At 58.8% G+C, this 18,631-nt stretch overlaps 2 protein-coding genes across 3 annotated transcripts in view; one reads left to right on the plus strand and one right to left on the minus strand.

Moving 5' to 3' along the window:
- Nucleotides 1-899: 899 nt before the first annotated feature.
- On the plus strand, nt 900-10,351 carry SNORC (secondary ossification center associated regulator of chondrocyte maturation). 2 transcript variants are annotated; one of them, XM_003274754.2, is made up of 4 exons: nt 900-1,085; nt 1,543-1,663; nt 7,611-7,793; nt 7,911-10,351. In XM_003274754.2, the coding sequence occupies exons 1-4, from the start codon at nt 1,071-1,073 to the stop codon at nt 8,018-8,020; spliced, it is 429 nt and encodes a 142-aa protein (XP_003274802.1). In that variant the 5' UTR covers nt 900-1,070; the 3' UTR covers nt 8,021-10,351. The 2 variants fall into 2 exon arrangements, with proteins under 2 accessions (XP_003274802.1, XP_030659830.1); XM_030803970.1 differs by lacking the exons at nt 900-1,085; nt 1,543-1,663 and adding an exon at nt 6,974-7,230 and having other exon boundaries at nt 7,911-8,065.
- NGEF (neuronal guanine nucleotide exchange factor) overlaps nt 10,339-18,631 on the minus strand; it is a 47,944-nt gene continuing 39,651 nt past the window's right edge. The window contains exons 8-13 of the mRNA XM_030803969.1: nt 16,886-16,975; nt 15,559-15,722; nt 14,889-15,044; nt 13,788-13,867; nt 12,739-12,843; nt 10,339-11,320 (exon numbers count right to left, since the gene is read on the minus strand). Of these exons, the coding sequence (XP_030659829.1) occupies nt 11,130-11,320; nt 12,739-12,843; nt 13,788-13,867; nt 14,889-15,044; nt 15,559-15,722; nt 16,886-16,975 (786 nt within the window). The 3' untranslated portion in view covers nt 10,339-11,129. The remainder of the gene's footprint in view (nt 11,321-12,738; nt 12,844-13,787; nt 13,868-14,888; nt 15,045-15,558; nt 15,723-16,885; nt 16,976-18,631) is intronic.

Genomic DNA, 18,631 nt, shown 5'->3' on the forward strand with positions numbered 1-18,631 from the left:
GGGCCGGGCACGGTGGCGCATGCCTGTAATCCCGCACTTTGGGAGGCCGAGGCAGGCGGATCACCTGAGGTTGGGAGTTTGAGACCAGCCTGACCAACATGGAGAAACCCTGTCTCTACTAAAAATACAAAATTAGCTGGGTGTGGTGGTGCGCACCTGTAATCTCAGCTACTCGGGAGGCTGAGGCAGGAGAATTGCTTGAACCTGGGAGGCAGAGGTTGCTGTGAACCAAGATCACGCCATTGCTGTCCAGCCTGGGCAACAAGAGCGAAACTCCATCTCAAAAAAAAAAAAAAAAAAAAAAAAAAAAAAAAAATGTGTGCTTTGCAGAATATGTGTTGCTCCTCAAAAAAATTAACAAAAAAGTACAAGGTAATTTCATATAAATATGCATGCTAAAAAGAAATTAAAAGTGAAGTGATGGGGGGATTGAGGGGCTGACTTATCAAGCTGAGGCTTGAATGGAAGGGGTGGCCACATAATCACCACAGGGACTGCCTTCTGGGAGAAGGAGAGGGGAACGTGCAAAGGCCCTGAGGCAGGATCTGGGGGTTTGTTGGGGGAGCCTAGTCATGGCCAGTGGACTGAAACATAGAGCTCGTGGGTGGGAAGCTGAGCAGGGCTGAGGCAAGCCCTCAGCGCAGTGGGAAACCATCAAGGTGTGAAGTAGGGGGCGCTGACAGAACTCTGAGGGCTCGGACGTGGGAAGTGAGGGAGAGACCTTTAATGACTTCGTTGTGTGGCTAGAACATCTGGGAAGGGGGGCTGGGATACACTGACTGAGTGAGGGAAGGGGCAGTGGAGTCAAGGTTTGCTTTGGACGCTGTAAGTTGTAGCCACTTGTTAGATGCCCTGTGGAGCTGTTGAGGAGCAGTGGGCAGTGGGGCTGAGTTCTGAGCCAGGCCCAGCCTGGAAATGGATGTCATAAGTGCACAGGGGTCTAGGGAGGCAGAGAGCGAAAGAGGAGACAGGAGTGTTTTAGGAAAGACTAGAGCTGCCTGAAGGTTTGGATCAAAACTGCGTTAAAAGTCCTTCTTCAACAAGCACTGAGCACCTACTCCGGGCCAGGCATGGAGAACCCAGAGGTGAGCGGAGTCCATCCTGCACTCAGTGCTGCCTGCTTCAGGCCAAATTTCCCCAAGCCCAGGCCACAGGCACTAACATGCAGATTCCCTGGGCTACCCAAGCCCCACTGAAACATAGTGGCCAGAGGCAGCTGCATGTTTCAAGTTCCCTGGGTGATTCTTTTGCACAAGAAAGCTTGAAAACCTTTCACTTTCAGTGGTCTAGGAGTAAGTGTGGGAGGTGTGTGTGTGTTGGGGGGTGGAGAAAGAGACAGCACAGGCAATTTCCTCTTTCCCTCTCCAAGAGCCGGGCTGCTCCCAGGTTCAGGAAAGCAGGTCTGTGAGCTCTTGTGTGTGTGTGTTGGGGCGGGGGGAGCGGGGGGTGGGGGGCTGCGGGCACGGTGTCCCAGGAGGACAGAGTTTGCATTGATGAAAACCCTTCCCAGCCCTTTGATGCCTCTTTCTCACTGCCCTGAAGTTAACCAGCGCAGTCCTCCGTGCGTCCCGCCCGCTGCTGCGCTCACTCCCGGCCAGGATGGCATCCTGTCTGGCCCTGCTGCTGCTGGTCTCCGGGGTTCTGGCCCCTGCGGTGCTCACAGGTAAGGGGTGAAGGCCCTTGTCTCTGCCACCGCTAGCCTCCCAGGGCCGATAACTACCTTGGGGCCAGAATCTTCAACGTTCACTGGGGAGGAAGCCCCCTCACAGGAGATGGGACGACTATTTGAGGTGATTCTGCAAAGAGCTCTTGTGAGGCTGGTTGGCAGCAGCTGTGTGGGATGGACGTCCCAGGAAATTGTTAGCAGGAGGGATAATGGCCTCTGAAGGAGGACAACTTGGGGGGCAGGCCCAGGGATGTTTTGCTGTTGTGGGGATATGAGAATTGCTCTAGCACTTTAAAATCTGAAGTCTCCCAGGTCTGGGAGGCAGCCGGGGCACCAGGCACAGGACAAGCAGCTGAGGGGCCAGAGGAGGGAAGAGCCTCGCTGATTACTTTCAAAAGCTTCCCTGCTGGTTTCTGCGATGTCCTTAGAGAATGAAGACCCAGGTACTGTCCCCATCTGGGGAAAGGCTCCAGAGAGAGAGAGAATACAAGGCCCAAGATCCCTCTGCGAAGCGGTGTGGACCTCTGGACTGAGATCAGAGTGGCGGAGTCTGGGGTCCCACGAGAGGGAGGCCTCTGGAGGGGAAGACTGGCCCAGGCTGGCTTCAGAGCCTGAGAGCCAAACAGCGCAGATGGGTTACAGGTGGTCTTTGCTCCTGTTGGCCGGGAGTTGGACCAAAGGGCAGCCGGCTTCTGTGTCACAGTAGCGGATTTCAGGGACGCCGCAGCCTGGGCCTTCTGGAGGGCGCCCGTGGATCTGTGAGAAAGGTGGACCACAGTCATGAGAGCATGGCCTGGGGAGAGCTTCTGGGGGACGACAGGCCTGGGGAGGCCCCCTCGGCCACACCCTGGGAGGTCTGGGTGACAGCGAGGAGCCCCAGGGACTATTGGCTTCTCCCTGGACGCCCAGGAAGAAGCTCGAGGCCAGGGCGTGCTCAGTCTTGACCGGGCGAATTCTTAACCTCTCTGTGCCTTCTCCTCATCTGTAGGATGGTGACACTGCCATGCTCTGCCTCACTTGCAGGGGACTGTGAGGCCTCGTGAGTTCAGATGTGCGGAGCTTTTGGGATGGGCCCCACATCCAGTTAGCGCTCAGTGAACATCAGGGGAATGCGGATTCCGGGGTCCGAGCTCCTCCCTGGCACAGGGTGGTCTCAACAGAACTCTACTTCCTCCCGCAAGCTGGGAGGGCGCCAGCCTGCCTTGTAGTGGAAGAGGCGCCAGCCTAGGCGAGCCATGCGGTGTCCCCAGGATGGGGGAAGGGACCTAAAGGGGAAGGTGGCATCTTCCATGGCTTGGATCCTGGGGCTGTGATCTTTGCAGCCCCCTCACTGGGATGAAGCTGCTTCTCCAGCCTGGTGGTCCATGTGGGCCGAAGGGGAGGCCCTGGCTCCTGCCTGCTGGGCCCGGGCTGCCTGTGGCTCCTGCCCAGGTTCCTGCTCCTGTGTGGCTGACCCTCCCGGCCCAGGCTGCCGGCCAGAGTTCCCAGGCCAGACTGTCCCTAATCATTGTAGGCGGGTGGGCTTCCTCTGCCACCACAGGATGCCTTGGGGACAGCCAGGACCTCACCTGGCCTCACTGCCCCACTTCCCTCCATGTGTCCTACCAAGAGCAGGCAGGCCCCCCGCAGGGGCCAGACCATACCTTCCTAACCCCGGAGTCTCTGGGGTTCTGGCTGTTGTTCTTGCGAGAGCATTTGGGAAGCTCTCAGCACCCCACCCCTGGGCTGGGAGCTCTGGGCAGGTGTGTACACGGCCCTCTGCTCTGTGGGCTGGGGTCCTGTAGCAGACAGGAAGGGAAGGAGCGGCCTTGTGGGCTGAGGTCCAGGCCCCATCTGAGGCACAGGCCCTCCCTGTTGGGGGCCTGTGGCCTCAGCTACTGAGGTGGGAGCAGGCCGGGCTGAGCGGGCAGGAGGCCAGGGCAGGGATGAAAAGGCCCTTCATGGCCCACACAAAGGCTGTCTGTGAGCAGAGGTGCCTGGCCTCAGGGCCCTGTGGTCAGAACAAACTTATTTACCAAAAGGCAGCGCGGCTGGGGCCAGTGGGGCTGGGAGAGAGCCCGTGGTGCCCAGGCCTGTGGCAGTGCCACCAGCCCCTGCTTCTCTGGGTCAGAGCACGTAGTCACACCACATGGCTAATTCTGGTCAATGGAGTCTGGGCCTCATTACCACCATGGAACTTTCTTGGGGTCCTCCGTGCCCCCACCTCTTTGCCAACCTCACTTTCTGTCATCCTGGCCTATTCACTGCCCGCCTGGCATGCCATGAGTTCCGTCCTCCACACCTTCGCTCCTGCCCCATCTCCGCCCTCCCCAGACAGGACTCCTGCTGGGAAACTGCTCTGCTCCCAGCTTCCCAGAAGGATGGATTTGGGGGAAGATGGGAATTGCCTCTCAGCTTTGCTTTCCCTTCTTCCTGGGGTAAATTCTAGAAACATAGATGAGGATAAGAAGTGCCTCAGCCCCTCCCCAGCAGCGGTACCCCTTTTCCTGGTGGATCGGTGGCTGAGTGCAGGCTGTCATTCCGAGCCTATGTGTCTGCCACTTGGGCACCAGCCTAGGTTGGCAGGGAGCTGGTGGTCGCTGGGGCCCTGGCTGCTTGGGTGCAGATGGGTACTGGGCCACCCTGTGAGGGATTCCTGTGGCGGCCAGCGGCTGCAGACCCATAGCAACTGGGCTTGTGTCCAGAGGCACACCCCAGGCCAGACGCAGCAGCTGAAGATGCTGGTGTTCACACAGTTACCTCCTTGTGCAAGATGCTTGACAGCATAGTCTGAACCCCCATTTCACAGGTCAGGAAGGTGGATTGGGGCATGAAGTCCAGGGTGAGAGCCTGATGGAGCAAGGATAGGCCCCAGCCCTCCTGATTAGAAAGCTTCATGGCCTGGCTGGACAGGAGGCGGCTGTGTACAGTGGGAGGAGGCCAGGGCAGGTATGGCTGGTGGTAGGGGCAACAGAGACAGGCTGGGTCACAGGGGACAGATGGGGACATGGCCTGAGTGGGGCTCCCCACTGCCCTGCTCAGAGGGTACTGTCAAGGGTGGTGGCTCAGCCCTGCTGGGCTGGCCCGGGGACTGAGTCCTGCCTTCTCAGGGGCTGGAGGCCTGCCACTCCTCGGCTGATTCCCGCAGATGCCACCCGGGTCAGCTGGGCCTGGTACCCAGCAGCCCTGCCACGGCCTCCAGATGCAGGGAGGTGCCTGCCTGCCAGTCTGTCTTGGGTGTGTCATTTGTCCAGATGCAGGGAGGTGCCTGCCTGCCAGTCTGTCTTGGGTGTGTCATTTGTCCATTTCTTTGGACATGTTCAGGCAGTCAGTGAGCCTAGACCCTGGTGCCTGCCAGGCGGTGGGCACACTCAGGCCTTTTACCTGCCCAGCCCCCAGAAGCCTGAGGCAGCACGCCAGGGGCCTGGGACCTTCCATGGGGGCTGCAAGGCTGCAGACCCCTGCCTCTCTGGCTGTGACATGGGAGGCCTGGCTGGGTCACTTCCCCTCCTCTCAGGGTGGTCTTCAAGGTTGGTGGGAGGCTGGAGAGACATCCGTGCTGCAGTGCAGCCTTGGGCCCCTCGGGAGGGAAGCCTCCCCCAGTTGGGGGCCAATGGGCCTTCCACCCCTGGGCCTCCTGCCAGAGGTCTTTTCTGGAAAGGGGTTCTGCCTTGGGCCTGCCCTGGGGAATGTGGCAGGTCAGGTGAAAGGTGAGCAAGCTGTCTCAGAGCTCAGCCTTGCAACTGACCTCTCCAGGCTTGAGAGAAGCCCGGAAGCCAGGGACCTGCTAACATTTTATTGTGGAAAGATGTGAAGTTTACAGAAAAGTTGCATAAATACTCCAATGAACTCCAGGAGTCCATCCACCTAGTCTCACCAACTGCCAACATTTTGCTACATTGCTGAATCCTTTTTGTATCTGAATGCTGAAATCATTTGAGAGTAAGTTGCAGAAGTCATGTTCCTTTGCCCCTAAATTCTTCTTAAGAACAAGGACAGGCCGGGCACAGTGGCTCACGCCTTTAATCCCAGCACTTTGGGAGGCCGAGGAGGGTGGATCACCTGAGGTCCGGAGTTCGAGACCAGCCTGACCAACATGGAGAAACCCCGTCTCTACTAAAAATACAAACGTAGCTGGGCGTGGTGGCGCATGCCTGTAATCCCAGCTACTCCGGAGGCTAAGGCAGGAGAATGGCTTGAACCCAGGAGGCGGAGGTTGCTGTGAGCTGAGATCGCACCATTGCACTCCAGCCTGCGCAACAAGAGCGAAACTCCGTCTCAAAAAAAAAAAAAAAAAAAAAAAAAGAACAAGGACATTCTCTTACACACCAGAGTCAGCTATCAAAACCAGGAAATGAGCACTGAGGCAGTCCTAAGCCACACCCTGTTCAAACTTCACCAACGGACCCCAGAGTCTCCAATCACAGGCCTGTCCCTCCCCATCCAGGAACACTGAGCTGTCTCCTTAGTCTCTGATCTGGAGCCTTTCGGCCTTTCGGCCTTTCTTTGTTTTTCCTGACTGACATTTGGGAAGGCCCGTTTACTTTAAGACTGACCCTGAGTCTGGGTTGGCTGATGTTTCTGCGTGGTTTGCCCTAGATGGACACAACTGGCCAGAAAACCCTGGAAGGACCTCTGTGTCTTCTTGAGCATCCCCCTCTCTGGGTGCTGGTGAACCTATGAGGAGGGCAAGTGTCTGGCTTGACTCTTGCCCCAGCGCTCAGGGATGGAACCCACAGGGACAAAAGGTGCCCTAGGGTCGAGGGCTGGCTGGCAGGGTCTGTTCACAGAACGGTGCCTCCCTACACTGTTTCTGGGCAGCACAACCGCTCCTGCAACTGTCCAAGGGCTTCAGCCCACCTGTGCTCACCACCACGGCACCTTATCCCAAGCCTTGGCTTTCTTGTCTCTGAAATGGGGATAAAAACAGTTCCCACACCACAGAGTAGCTGGAGTCAAAGAGATGAGGTGTGGGGACATCCCCAAGCTCATCCAGGGGACCGGCTTGAGGGTCGAGTGTCCCTGGATCACAGTCTCTATCCCAGTTGAGATTAGGGCATGGGGCCGGCCGCAGTGGCTCACACCTGTAATCGCAGCACTTTGGGAGGCCAACACGGGCGGATCACCTGAGGTCAGGAGTTCGAAATCAGCCTGGCCAACATGGCAAACCCTGTCTCAACTAAAAATACAAAAATTAGCTGGGTGTAGTGCAGGTGCCTGTAGTCCCAGCTACTCTGCAGGCTGAGGCAGAAGAATGATTGCTTGAACCCGGGAGGCGGAGTTTGCAGTGAGCCAAGATTGTAACACTTCACTCCAGCCTGGGCGACAGAACAAGACTCTGTTTCAAAGAGAGAGAGAGAGAGAGAGAGAGAGAGAGAGAGAGAGAGAGATTAGGACATGGGCAGGCCTGCCCTGCTAACACTGTGATGTCAGATGGTCCGGCTGGGCTGGAGAGGCCAAGAGCCGACCTACCATCCCCATGTTGAGCTTTCCAGCATTTCTGGGGCCTCCTGTCTGGTTGACGGGGATGGATGGCCCAGGGTTGGAGTGGTGGTCAGGGGAGGACAACTGGGGTGGGCTGGCTGGTAAGGATACAGGGCGGGGGTTATCATGCAGGCGTTACAGCCTGTGTTTTCTGCTGGACTGAGAATGTCTCCTTCCTGCTCTCTGGTCCCTGGGTACCCCAAATCCTGCCAACTCCCAACCCTATGAGCAGAGAAGGGCTTTGCAGGGGCACCTCCCTTACACTGAACAGACACTCCTGCCCACCCACCGGCCCTGCCCTACGGGAGGCAGCAATGCACTGGCTTCAGATTCTTAGCCTGGGAAATGTGAGGGCTAGTGCAGCGCTGAGCCCAGACCCCTCACACAGCGCCACCCGCAACTTGCTTAACCTAGAGGTGGGGGGTGACGTCCCTGGCGGCCCTGTCACCTGGGGCCCCAGCACCTCTCCTTGGCTTTGCAGATGATGTTCCACAGGAGCCCGTGCCCACGCTGTGGAACGAGCCGGCCGAGCTGCCGTCGGGAGAAGGCCCTGTGGAGAGCACCAGCCCCGGCCGGGAGCCCGTGGACACCGGTCCCCCAGCCCCCACCGTTGCGCCAGGACCCGAGGACAGCACCGCGCAGGAGCGGCTGGACCAGGACGGCGGTACGGGCGGGGCGGGGGAGGGAGGAGAGAGGGAGAAATTAGGAGGGGCGGGCGGCACGGGGAGGAGGGCCGGCCAGGCGGGGGCTAGCAGGTGACGTGGTCCTCCGTCCTCCGCAGGGTCGCTGGGGCCCGGCGCCATCGCGGCCATCGTGATCGCCGCCCTGCTGGCCACTTGCGTAGTGCTGGCGCTCGTGGTCGTCGCGCTGAGAAAGTTTTCCGCCTCCTGAAGCGAATAAAGGGGCCGCGCCCGGCCGCGGCGCGACTCGGCTGCACTCCTCACGCGCCTGTATGTCCGCGCGTGCGTGTCCGCGCGTGCAGGTGTGCCAGAGTGTGAGCGCGCGCAGGCGAGCGCTCAGGGCGGGGGTGCGCGCGGGGCCGAGGGTGGGTGCCGTGCACGCGCGCTGGTCCGAAGGCGCGCCCAAATTCCCCGCAGGGGCGCCGGGGCGTGCGTGAGCGCACAGCATGTCCGAGCCCGCCTGCGTGTGGCGTGCACGTGGGCGCGCGCACGGCCGCGCGGTTCGGCGTCCGCGTGCACCAGGCTGGAGTGCCGCAGGAGCGCGCCTTATGTGCGTGCTCGGTGCGCGTGCGCCGGGGCCGCCAGGGCATCGGAGCGGGTGTGTGGCCAGCGGTCTTAGCCCGGCCTGGGGCACCGTCACGGCCGGGGCCAGGCCACGGGCGGCTCCTTCTTCCTCCTTTGCCTGGGCCCGGGCCGAGCGGTCGCCGCGCTCCCCGGGGCCTGCCCCCATCCCGCTCCGCTGGGGTTCGGAGCGCGTTCCGTGAGGAGGGAAGCGCGAGGGCAGGAGAGGCCGACGGAGACCCCGGGGCCCGCCGCTCCTTGAGGCCGGGCTGGGGAGGGCGGGGGCCGTCGGTGCTCCCAGCCAGAGGCCGCGTTGTTTCGGGGGACGTCTTGACTCTGAGTCCCGCAGCCAGGGCCCCATCCGCGGGCTCAGACCAGCAGCCCCAGGGCCCCCGGGAACCCCTTTGCCCAAGGAACCTCAGGAGCAGGATGAGTCAGAGAGTCGACCCCGGACACTGCCCGCCCCTGCTTCCTACTCTCACCCCCAGGCCTGGCTGGGAGCCGGCAGCCCCATGCCCACGGTTCGTTTGTTCAGGGAGAGAAAACGGCTTTCCCAGCTCTACTCACCCCACTTCACCCTCAGAGCGTCAGGGAGGAGTGAGGGTGAGGAGCCTGGTCCAGGGTCCCCACCTCGGAAGCATTTAGAGATGTAAACTTTGATCCTTTGATCATTTAACCTGCTTGGCACAGCAGGAAGTGAGAACTTGGTCCCTACCCCAGTCCACAGGGCCTTTGGAGGGAAGGGCTGGACAGTTTGGAGGCCAGCAGACCCCTTGGGGACAGCTTAATGCGTCTGAAGGTTCCTGAGTGGGAATGCTGGCTGGAGGGCAAGCTGCTTCTCTTTTTTAAAAAGTCATTTTCTCTAGCAGCTGTTTTGGCCCCTTTGGTGTCCCTGAGCTCCCCATGGCACTGTTTCCTGCCGTGACTTTCTCTTCCTGGACACTCGAGCCCAGGTGGTGCCCGCGCACCTCTCACACACTGGGGGATGGGGGTCAAGGCCTCATCCAAGTCTGCTATCAGCTTCCCACTCGACCAGTCTCCCCCAAATACACTGTGAGTTAAATGATTCTGCTTATAAAGGAGTGCTATGAAACTGACCTATTTTCCTAATTGGTTAACTTTTCATCTCACATAACCTCGAGTAACCAAAGCCTTCATCAGAGTGGACGATCCAACTCAATATGCTGTTTCCCAGCCTCAAAAGGCACGGGGACCAGTGGCCACCCAACTCCTTCCCAACCCTCCCCTCCAGGGGAGGGGCCCCCTCTTTCCCCGCTCTGCAAGCACGCCCCCACCAACGGGTGCATCACAGCCCCACTGGGACCAGGGGGCCTCCCTCTCCGGTGGAACCAGTGTCACATGCCTGTGCATCCCTGTGATTCTCAGAGGGTCTGAGGTCCAAGCACCCTGCTGTGGCCTGTGGGAAGACGCTACAAAGTCCCACCCGATCTAAACCAGAGGCCTGTTCTGGCGAGCAGGGAAACGGTGTCCTGGCAGAGAGCGTGGTCCTGGGCACACAGGACCCCTCAGCACACTGAGGTGGAGCTGGGGCGAGGGGAGGGGGTGCAGCTCAGGGTAACTGAAGGTGTGAAGGGCCCAGGGCCTGTGTCTGGGCAGTGCAGGAAGTCCCAGCCCCACCCTGTGGCGAGATCCCCTGTAGGGCCCCCCGCCATAGACACTTAGGGGACTCTGCGGTCTTCCAAAGCTGTGTCCTCACTTCCACTGCAGCAGAGGGGCGTCCCCAGCTCCGTCTAACAGCCCCTTCTGTTTCTGGAGTCTTACAAGTGGAGGCCCAAATCCGTTCCCGTGCTGCGGCGAGGCCCTGGCTGTTCCTTCCTCTCTGGAAACCTCCTTGAACCCTTCTTTTGGGACATGCCTCCTCCACCAGCCTTGAAGGGGTGCTCCTCTCTCACTGCCTGGAACCAAACGCCCCCTTCCTTTGTGTACGAGGGCAATAAAGAGTAGACCTTCATCTTCTTTATTTTATATATGATGCTTCTTTTAATGCAGCCAAAAGTGATATTTGCTTTTCTCAGAACCATAATCGATACAAGATGCAGTGACCAATTCATTCCTTAAAACACCTGGGCTCCTTAAGGGGCTAGAAGACACAAGTTACATCCAGCCCATCAGGGATCCAGAGGCGGGAGGGGTCCCCAGCCAAGCTCTGGCAGGCCTGCCGTGGAGCAGGGCCTGACCGTGCAGCCAGAGGCTGGCAGAGGCCTGGGGAAGGGTGGACAGACGCAGCTGGGCTCTCAGTCCTGGGAACCAGAGACCAAGGGCTGCTCATCAAGCTCTGTCAGGCAAGGGCGGCCTCATCTGTGCCTGGTGGATTCTAACTGCTTCCAAGGTAGAGGAGGACGCGTGCAGGAAATCGTGTCGATTGTCACCTTCTGCCTGCCTCCCACAGGGACACTCTGGGTTGGGAGCCTCTTCCAGTCCCTGGGGGCCAGGGGCGTGGGGGGCCCTGGAGTGTGCCCATCCCCTTCCACCCCCTTGGAGGCATGAGGGAGGTGGCGTAATACTGCTGAAACCTTCTTGTTTACAAATGCATCAGGAGAGGCTTGGGCACCCTTTATCCAGTTTGCGAGCAAGGGGCCAAGACACGTGAGCACTCACTGCGTGGGCAGGGATGAGGGCCGGGCACCCCAAGCCAGATCCTGCCACCTGGGGAGGCGCTGGCCTGTGCTTCCCAGAGCCCCCCACCTTCTGTCAGGGTCTCGTGCAGGCCCTGCTCCCACTGGCCCCCCGGTTGGGGGTCATTGCCGATTCCGGCTGCCCAGCTTCCTGCGGTCCTTGTTCTGGCTGCGCTGAGGGTCATCCATCTTGTGGACACGGAAACATTCCTTGAGGTTCTGGGACCGGATCTTGGGATTCAAGATCTCCTCAGTCATGGAGCTGGGGAACCAGCCTCTCTCCTGGTCGTGCAGACGCTCGCCAAAGATCCACCCTGTGCAGGGAGGGGAGGGAGAGAAGGTCAGGTGCTCCTGCAGGGCACAGGCTGCAGAGGCTCCCTCCTGGCCAGGGCCGCCATCTGTGGTGGGACACTAGGGGTCCAGCTGGCCTTTCCCAAAAGGCAGCGGCTCTGCACACCTCTGCCGAGATGCTCAGACTGGAGTCACCCCCATAAACTGGGAGGTGCGTGGGCACCTGCACAGAACAAGGCCTGCTCTGTGCCACCCAGTTCCACGTTGACTTTGGAACCCACTCTGGGACCCTCAGCAATTCTATGCTGCCCTACACGAGCCCAGGAGACCCCAAGGGCCACTCCAAAAAGCTGGAGGCATTCAAGGGGCTGGTGGGGGTGGCAGCTGAGCACGTGGTTAGCCGGGCTGGACTGTGTCATTAGCCTCTTGTTGGGCCGATCCTCCCAGGCTTGGCCTCCTGAGGGCCGGTGTGGTCAGTGGAGAGGGCCCATCGTGAACTGGCAACACGAGTAGTCTCAGCATCATCTGGCTTCTCCCTGCCCTGTTTCTCCACCTCTCCCATCCCCTAGAGATCACCAGGCCTTTGCTCAGAGCCTGTGGCTGATCTGTAGTGTGTCCCAACCTGGGAGCTAAGAGGCCTGGGGCGTGCCCTCTGCAGGTCTCATTTGGGAGGGGAGCAGGCTGGTTATATTCCGTGGGAAGAGGGCAGGAGAGCCCCTGGGCCTTTGGGAACAGCCCACAAGAGGGACCCCCTGGAGAAGGCCTCCCCTGGAGGTCACAGCCTGAGGCCTTCTACCAGGACCCCGCAGGAGAGGAGGAAGCGTGGAAGATGTGGTTGTATACTTTGGGGATTTGGATCAGGAGCAATTACTGTAGAGACAGGGATGTGATTTGAAAAGGGAGAGGGGGTCAGTGTTCAATTCTACAGGGGCTGGGAGGAACTTCGCTTGGTACTGATGACAGCAGCAGGGGTGGCCAGGAGCTGGGGGCGGCTTCTTGGCCCACATAGGGCACCGAGCCTGGTGGTCACAGGCTTTACCTGAAGCTGCAAGTACAGGTCTGGGTCAGGTCAGGGTTAGGATGTTCCTGGTTGTCCTCCCTCCCACTGTGATGGGGGTGCTGAGGCCAGGGCCAGGGGAGGGGGACACGAAGCCACCTGCTTGGGCTGGGCCTACTGTGAAGGAGGAAAGGTGGGGCCTCCCGGCTCTAGGGGAGGACAGGGAGGCACTGGAAACAATTCCTCCTTTACGCTGAGGAAAGGCCAGTGAAGCCAGCATGGGCGGTGTCCAAGCAGAACGTCTCGGGGAGCAAGAGACATGGCAGGGCACCAGCCTATCAGCCAGTGGTGGCATCTGTTTCTCCACCTCCCCCTCATCCCTTGCGGGGCAAGGCTCCGTGCGGGGTCCCCTGGGGGTCCCGAGGGGAGGTCCCGGGGCCTCACCGTCGTCAGTCTTGTCCAGGATGTTGAGGATGTCGGCGAGCTCCAGCGTCAGCTCGTCTGGCTGCTGAGCCACGTATGGGTGCACGCACTGGACCTGGGGGCAGTCTGAGGGACAAGAGGCACGGGCACGTCCCCACCACCGCACCACCCACCTGCCCGCTCCCACCAAGCCGCAGCTGAGCCCTGCCTAGAATAGGAAAACTCCCACAGCAACTGGAGAAGGGCTCGTCTCAGGAAGAGGAGGATTTGTTTCCAAAGAAAACGTTATTAACATAGTCAGGAGTTCTGGGAAGAAATACATGCATAAAGGCTGTGAGGGGGCCTTAGTTTAAACTTCAGAAGGAACTTTTTGTACCTGGGATATGGCCCTGGGGGTGGTTTGGGGTGGTCAGGACAGGGTTCACGTGATCAGGGTTAGCAGCTTCTCCATAAGGCAGCTGGAGTTGTGCTTTTTCTTTTTGAGACAGAGTCTCCCTCTGTCACCAGGCTGGAGTGCAGTGGCGCAATGTCAGCTCACTGCACCCTCCACATCCCAGGTTCAGGGGATTCTCGTGCCTCAGCTTCCAAGTAGTTAGGACTACGGGCGCACACCACCACACCTGGCTACTTTTTGTATTTTTAGTAGAGATGGGGTTTCGCTGTGTTGGCCAGGCTTGTCTTGAGCTGACCTCAGGTGATCCACCCGCCTCAGCCTCCCAAAATTCTGGGATTACAGGCGTGAGCCACTGCACCTGGCTTTTTTCTAGTTAATAAGCTCTTCAGACAACTGGCAAACCTAAAACAGCAGTGGAGTTTGGTCCAAATTCCTCCTGGTGACTTTGTGGTACCTGTCACTTAAGGCCCATCCAGCATTCACACAGTGTGGCCATGCCAGGTTATTGGCCGGTACGAAGTTTCCAGTAGGAAGGAGCCCCTGGAGGCCCGTGCTGGCCTCTGACACCACCAGCTCCGGGAGGGCTTCCCTCCAGGCAGGGCACACCGTGCATCTGCGGCATCAGGCAGGGCCAGCCCAAGCACAAATGGTGCCCCCTTACCCACCGGTGACTTACCCAGCAGCCGGGATGTGAACGAGACAAACTTGGTCCTCCTGTTGGGGGCCAGCGAGGTCATCCAGCGCTTCATCTCACTCCTGGCACAGGGAAGAGGACAGTGCCCCAACTGCAGATCAGCGGCAGCCCCCCCAAGATGTGGCACGAGGCTTCCCCGCTAGCTGCCCCTCGGATCTGCGTCCGCCATCCTGAGCACTGCTCGAGCCCACCCCCAGGGACAGCTCGGGGGAGCCACAGAAACGGGCTGGTCCAGAGTCTGACACACACAGGAACCCACAGAGGGGCATGGGGGAGCCCCACTATGATGTTCCCGGGGATGCTTTCAGAAGTCAGGCAGTGAGGGTGAGCCCACAAGGTAACAAGTCCCACCAAATAACACGTAAGAGCACATTCCGTGGCCACAGCCACGCCACCAAAGCCACAGTTTCTCATCCCGACAGGTCCTGCCCTGGTCGATGTCAGCTGCAGCCCCAGGTCTGGGCAGGGGAGGATATCTGGTGAGTTGTGGGTAAGGGGCAGCTTCGGGGCCGTGGCGGGAGGAGGGCGGAGCTTCAGCTCAGCAGGCCACGAGGGAGTTCCGCTCCATGAGGGCAGTGGGATCTCAGCTCACTGTAACCTCCACAGTTCCAGGCTCAGGGCCTGCAAAGCATCTCTCCCCACATTTACCTTGCTTGTCCCTCTTGGGGAGCCTAGGGCTGCAGGGCAGGGGTCCCAGCTGCTCAGAGAGGTGAAGAGATGAGCTCAAGGCCACACAGCAAGTGGCAGCAGGGAGCAGGAAGATGGTGGTTCCCTACTCAGCCTGACTCCAGGGTTTTAAAAGGGCTCATCCAGAAAGAGGGACTCTCCCAGAGTCTGAAGCCCCAACACACACACACACACACACACGTGCACACACAGGTACAAGCATCCAGGAACCTGCAGCCACCCCCAGCAGCCCCACAGAAAGTATTGGCGCAGGGTCTGGACGGGAAGGATGGGCAGGTCAGCCCCACGCAGAGCGTGTGTGGTGCCTTGTTCCACTTGGGGACAGGCCCATAGGCATCGAGGCCACACAGAAAGGTGCCACGGGTGGCACTGGGCGTGTGGCGGCGAGGCACTCACTGAGAGGACGCCTTTAGCATGTAGGTGGCCTCCCGGTCGTCTGCGTTCTCCAGCAGCCGCAGGATGAACACGTTGGCCAGCGTCTGGCCCTGGTCCTCCAGCTCCTCCACACGCAGCAGTCCCCGCGGAGCTGAGTCAAATACCTGGTACTTGTCTCTGGAGATGAGGGAGAAGGGCAGGCGTGTCAGCCCCGAGGAGGCCTGTGGGGGTCCCAGGAGAGCCCCCCTTGGCAGGCCAACAAGCCTGGCTCCACAGTGCTGGCTGATCTTCACCTCCTTCCGAAGCTCCCACCTGAACTCCTGTCTCTTGCACCCCAAAAGGGCGACCCATCCCAGGTGCGGACAGTGGACAGCACCACGGTCCTGCCAACCCTGGCGACCCTACCACGGCTGCCCTGCTGAGCACTCGCTATGGATCAGATGCTGGGCTGGGCCCTTCACAGCCCTAGGAGTAAAACCCCCACTTTACAGGAGGAGAAACTGAGGCCTAGGAACGTGAAATAACCTTGACTAAAGGCCCAAAGCTGGGCCACAGCAGAACGGACCTTTAAACCTGACCGAAAAGCCCGAGCTCTGTCCCGACACCCCCAACCTCCAGGCCACAATCAAACCCAATGCCCAACACGCTCCTCTGCCCACCAGAGCGCCTGGTGCCCTGGGCCCCGACTCACCCCGGAATCTGCCGGCAGATCACCAGCAGGTCATTGAACAGGAAGAGGTAAATTTCGTGGAAGAGCTTCTTGGTCCTCAGGGTCCTGGAGGTCTTGGGGCCTGACATCTGCTGCAGCTCACCCTGCTTCAGCAGCCAGCGGGAGTGGGAGATGATGGGCACCGACTGCAGCGGGGAAAGGGTGTCAGGCGGGCTGTGCCCACAATGTCCCTCCCCAGGACATGCCCCCAGCGCTGCGTCTGTCACATTCCTTGACACCTGCCCAGGGCCCCGACACATGAGGCACAAGTAGGGGGAAAGGCCGAGTTCTGGACAGATGCAGAGAAATAGCAGCGCTGGTGTGTGTGTGTGTGTGTGTGTGTGTGTGTGTGAACATGCACCCCTGTGGGCATGAGTGTGCTATGTGTGTGTGTGTGCTGTGCATGTGGACTTCTGTCTGTGTATGTGGACTGTGTTCTCTGTACCCACATGTGAGCTTAAAGTTATGTGCATGTGCTTGTGTGCATGTACACTAATGTTTACATGTGTGCACTGCTGTGTGGATACCGTGTGTGTGCCTGTGAGTGTGGCAGCTAGTGTCTGTCATCATTGCCCTCACCAAGCTCTGCCTGTGGGATACAGAATCAGAGAAGGGGCTGAGCTCACAGTAGAGAGGAAAGAATGGGACCCACGGGGCAAGGAGGCCAGGCCTGCAGCTGAACGGCCGCCCAGCCAACGATGCAACTCAGGGGCAGGCACCTGGCACCTAGCGGTCAGCCCCGTGTGGAGCTACATGGGATGCCCAGAAGACCGCCTCTGCCTCCTCTAGCGGGGCTCAGCTCCCAAACCAAGCCTGACCTCAGGGACCCTCTGTGGGCACAGTGTGCTGATGTGGCCAAGTTCTCAGAAAGTCAGGCCCCAGGGGACCTTAGGGTCTCATGAATGCCTGAGGTTTTCTGTAAAGTTTGGGGGAAGCTGGTAACGTCCATATCCTCCTGGTTTGAGAATCCCTGGAGTAGCCCCCACCACATCCTCCATGTAAACTGACTGCTCAAGGCCACGCAGCGGGCAGGTGAGAGCAGGGTCCACACCCTGCGTGGCTCTGGGCTGCACACTAGCCCCGCACTCCCATCTCTCAGGAGATAGGTCCGGGCCACCGTGGTGGTATTTGACGCCTGGTGGCAGGTGGGGTGGCTTCAGCTGGGGAGGTCAGGGGGCAGAGGGGACCCTAAGTGTGGCCAGTGACCAAGGACCTAAGCAAGGCCAGCCAGGCGCAGTGATCTGTGCCTCTGGGGCAGGGCCAGGGGCCCGTGCATGGGCACAGGCTCACACCAATCCCTCCGGTTCACCTTGATCTTGAACTCCATCTTCTTCTGAATGCTGATCATCTGTTCCGTGCGGCTCATTTTCCTGACGCCCTCATTGCATGCCTTCACCACCTGGGACAAGAAGGAGGACACATTAGGCCACCAAAGCCAGCTGTCCCAGCCCCTTCCTCCTGCTCGGTCAGGCCACAGAGAGGGCTGAGTGACCACCGTGACCAGGCACTGTGCCCACAGCTGAGGCTGGCTGGCCAGTCTCAATCGGACTGGAGCCCCTCTTTCTAGCACCCTGTGGGGCAAAGGCAAGTGGGAAAACCTGTTAGTTTCAGTGGAGAAAGTTGGTGCCTTGCCCTTGCTAGGAAGCAAACTCCAGAAAACACATGCGTGAGGCATCCCTCCTCCTCTGTAGGCTGGACGGACCGGCAGGGCTCCGGGCTATTCTCCCCACAGCCCCGTGGGAGGCCACCCAGGCGCCAAGGGACCTAACAATTCCACACTTCCTGGGACTCCTGAGGACTCGTTCTGAAGAAAGAAAATTCTGCACTGATGCACGGGGCCTGGCACGGGGCCAGGCTCGCCGCAGGCTCTCAGTCAGGGCACATAAATGAGCACCATGCCCAGAGAAGTGTGCGCGAGGGGCTCCCTGCCGTGTTGTCTGGAATGAGAAACACGATCGCCAGCCTCAACAGCCATCCATGGATTCGATTAAAATAATTATGATCTATGCATATATGCAAGAACAGAAACCCAGGAAAGAAGCAGGGACTCCACATGCACTCGAATGCGGGGCAAAGCTGTTTCTAAACCACAAGCCCTTTCTGTAATGAATACAGTGGTGTGTGTGTGTGCTGTGTGTGCCACGTGTGCATGTGTGTGCTGTGTATATGCAGTGTGTGCTGTGCATATGTGCAGTATCATATGTGTGTGCTGTGTATGCATGTGCAGTGTGTACTGTGTGTGATATGTATGTGCCACATGTGTGCATCTGTGCTGTGTATACGCAGTGTGTGCAGTGTTGTGTGCTGTGCATATGTGCAGAGTGCTATGTGTGTGCGTGTGTATGCTGTGTATATGCATGTGCAGTGTATACTGTGTGTGATATGTATGTGTCATGTGCTGTGTGTACTATGCGTACTGTGTGTGATGTGTGCTGTGTGTGTGCAGTGTGTACTGTGTGTGATGTGTGTGTGCTGTGTGTGTGTGTGCAGTGTGTACTGTGTGTGATGTGTGTGCTGTGTGTGTGTGTGCAGTGTGTACTGTGTGTGACAAGTATGTGCTGTGTGTGTGTGCAGTGTGTATTGTGTGATTTGTAGGGGCCGTGTATGTGTGTGTGCTGTGTGTACTGTGTGTGGTATGTGCTGTGTGTATGTGCAGTGTGTACTGTGTGATTATGCAGGGGCTGTGTGTGTGTGTGCAGTGTGTATTGTGTGTGATATGTATGGGCGTGTATGTGCTGTGCATGTGCCATCTGTATGTGCAGTGTGTGCCCTGTGAGTGTGCTGTGCATAGGTGTGTGTGCACAGGCGCCTGTTTAGGGCGAGCTGCAGCGTATTGGCAGGTAGGGCGAGGTGGCTAGGGAAGTTTATTGTTTTCTTTTTACTTACAAGCATTTTCTGAGTTTCCTGGTATTGAGTATAATTACTTTTATAAATCAGAGAAAAAATAAACCTTGATTTAAAAAAAAAGCGATTAGAAACAGAGAATACCTTTCATTGTAAGAAAAATGAAGATGAAAGCGGAAAAGAACTTTAAAAACAGAAAACACATCCCTGG

This window comes from Nomascus leucogenys, chromosome 22a (genome assembly GCF_006542625.1).
Source record: "Nomascus leucogenys isolate Asia chromosome 22a, Asia_NLE_v1, whole genome shotgun sequence".
In the NCBI taxonomy this organism is placed as follows: domain Eukaryota; kingdom Metazoa; phylum Chordata; class Mammalia; order Primates; family Hylobatidae; genus Nomascus; species Nomascus leucogenys.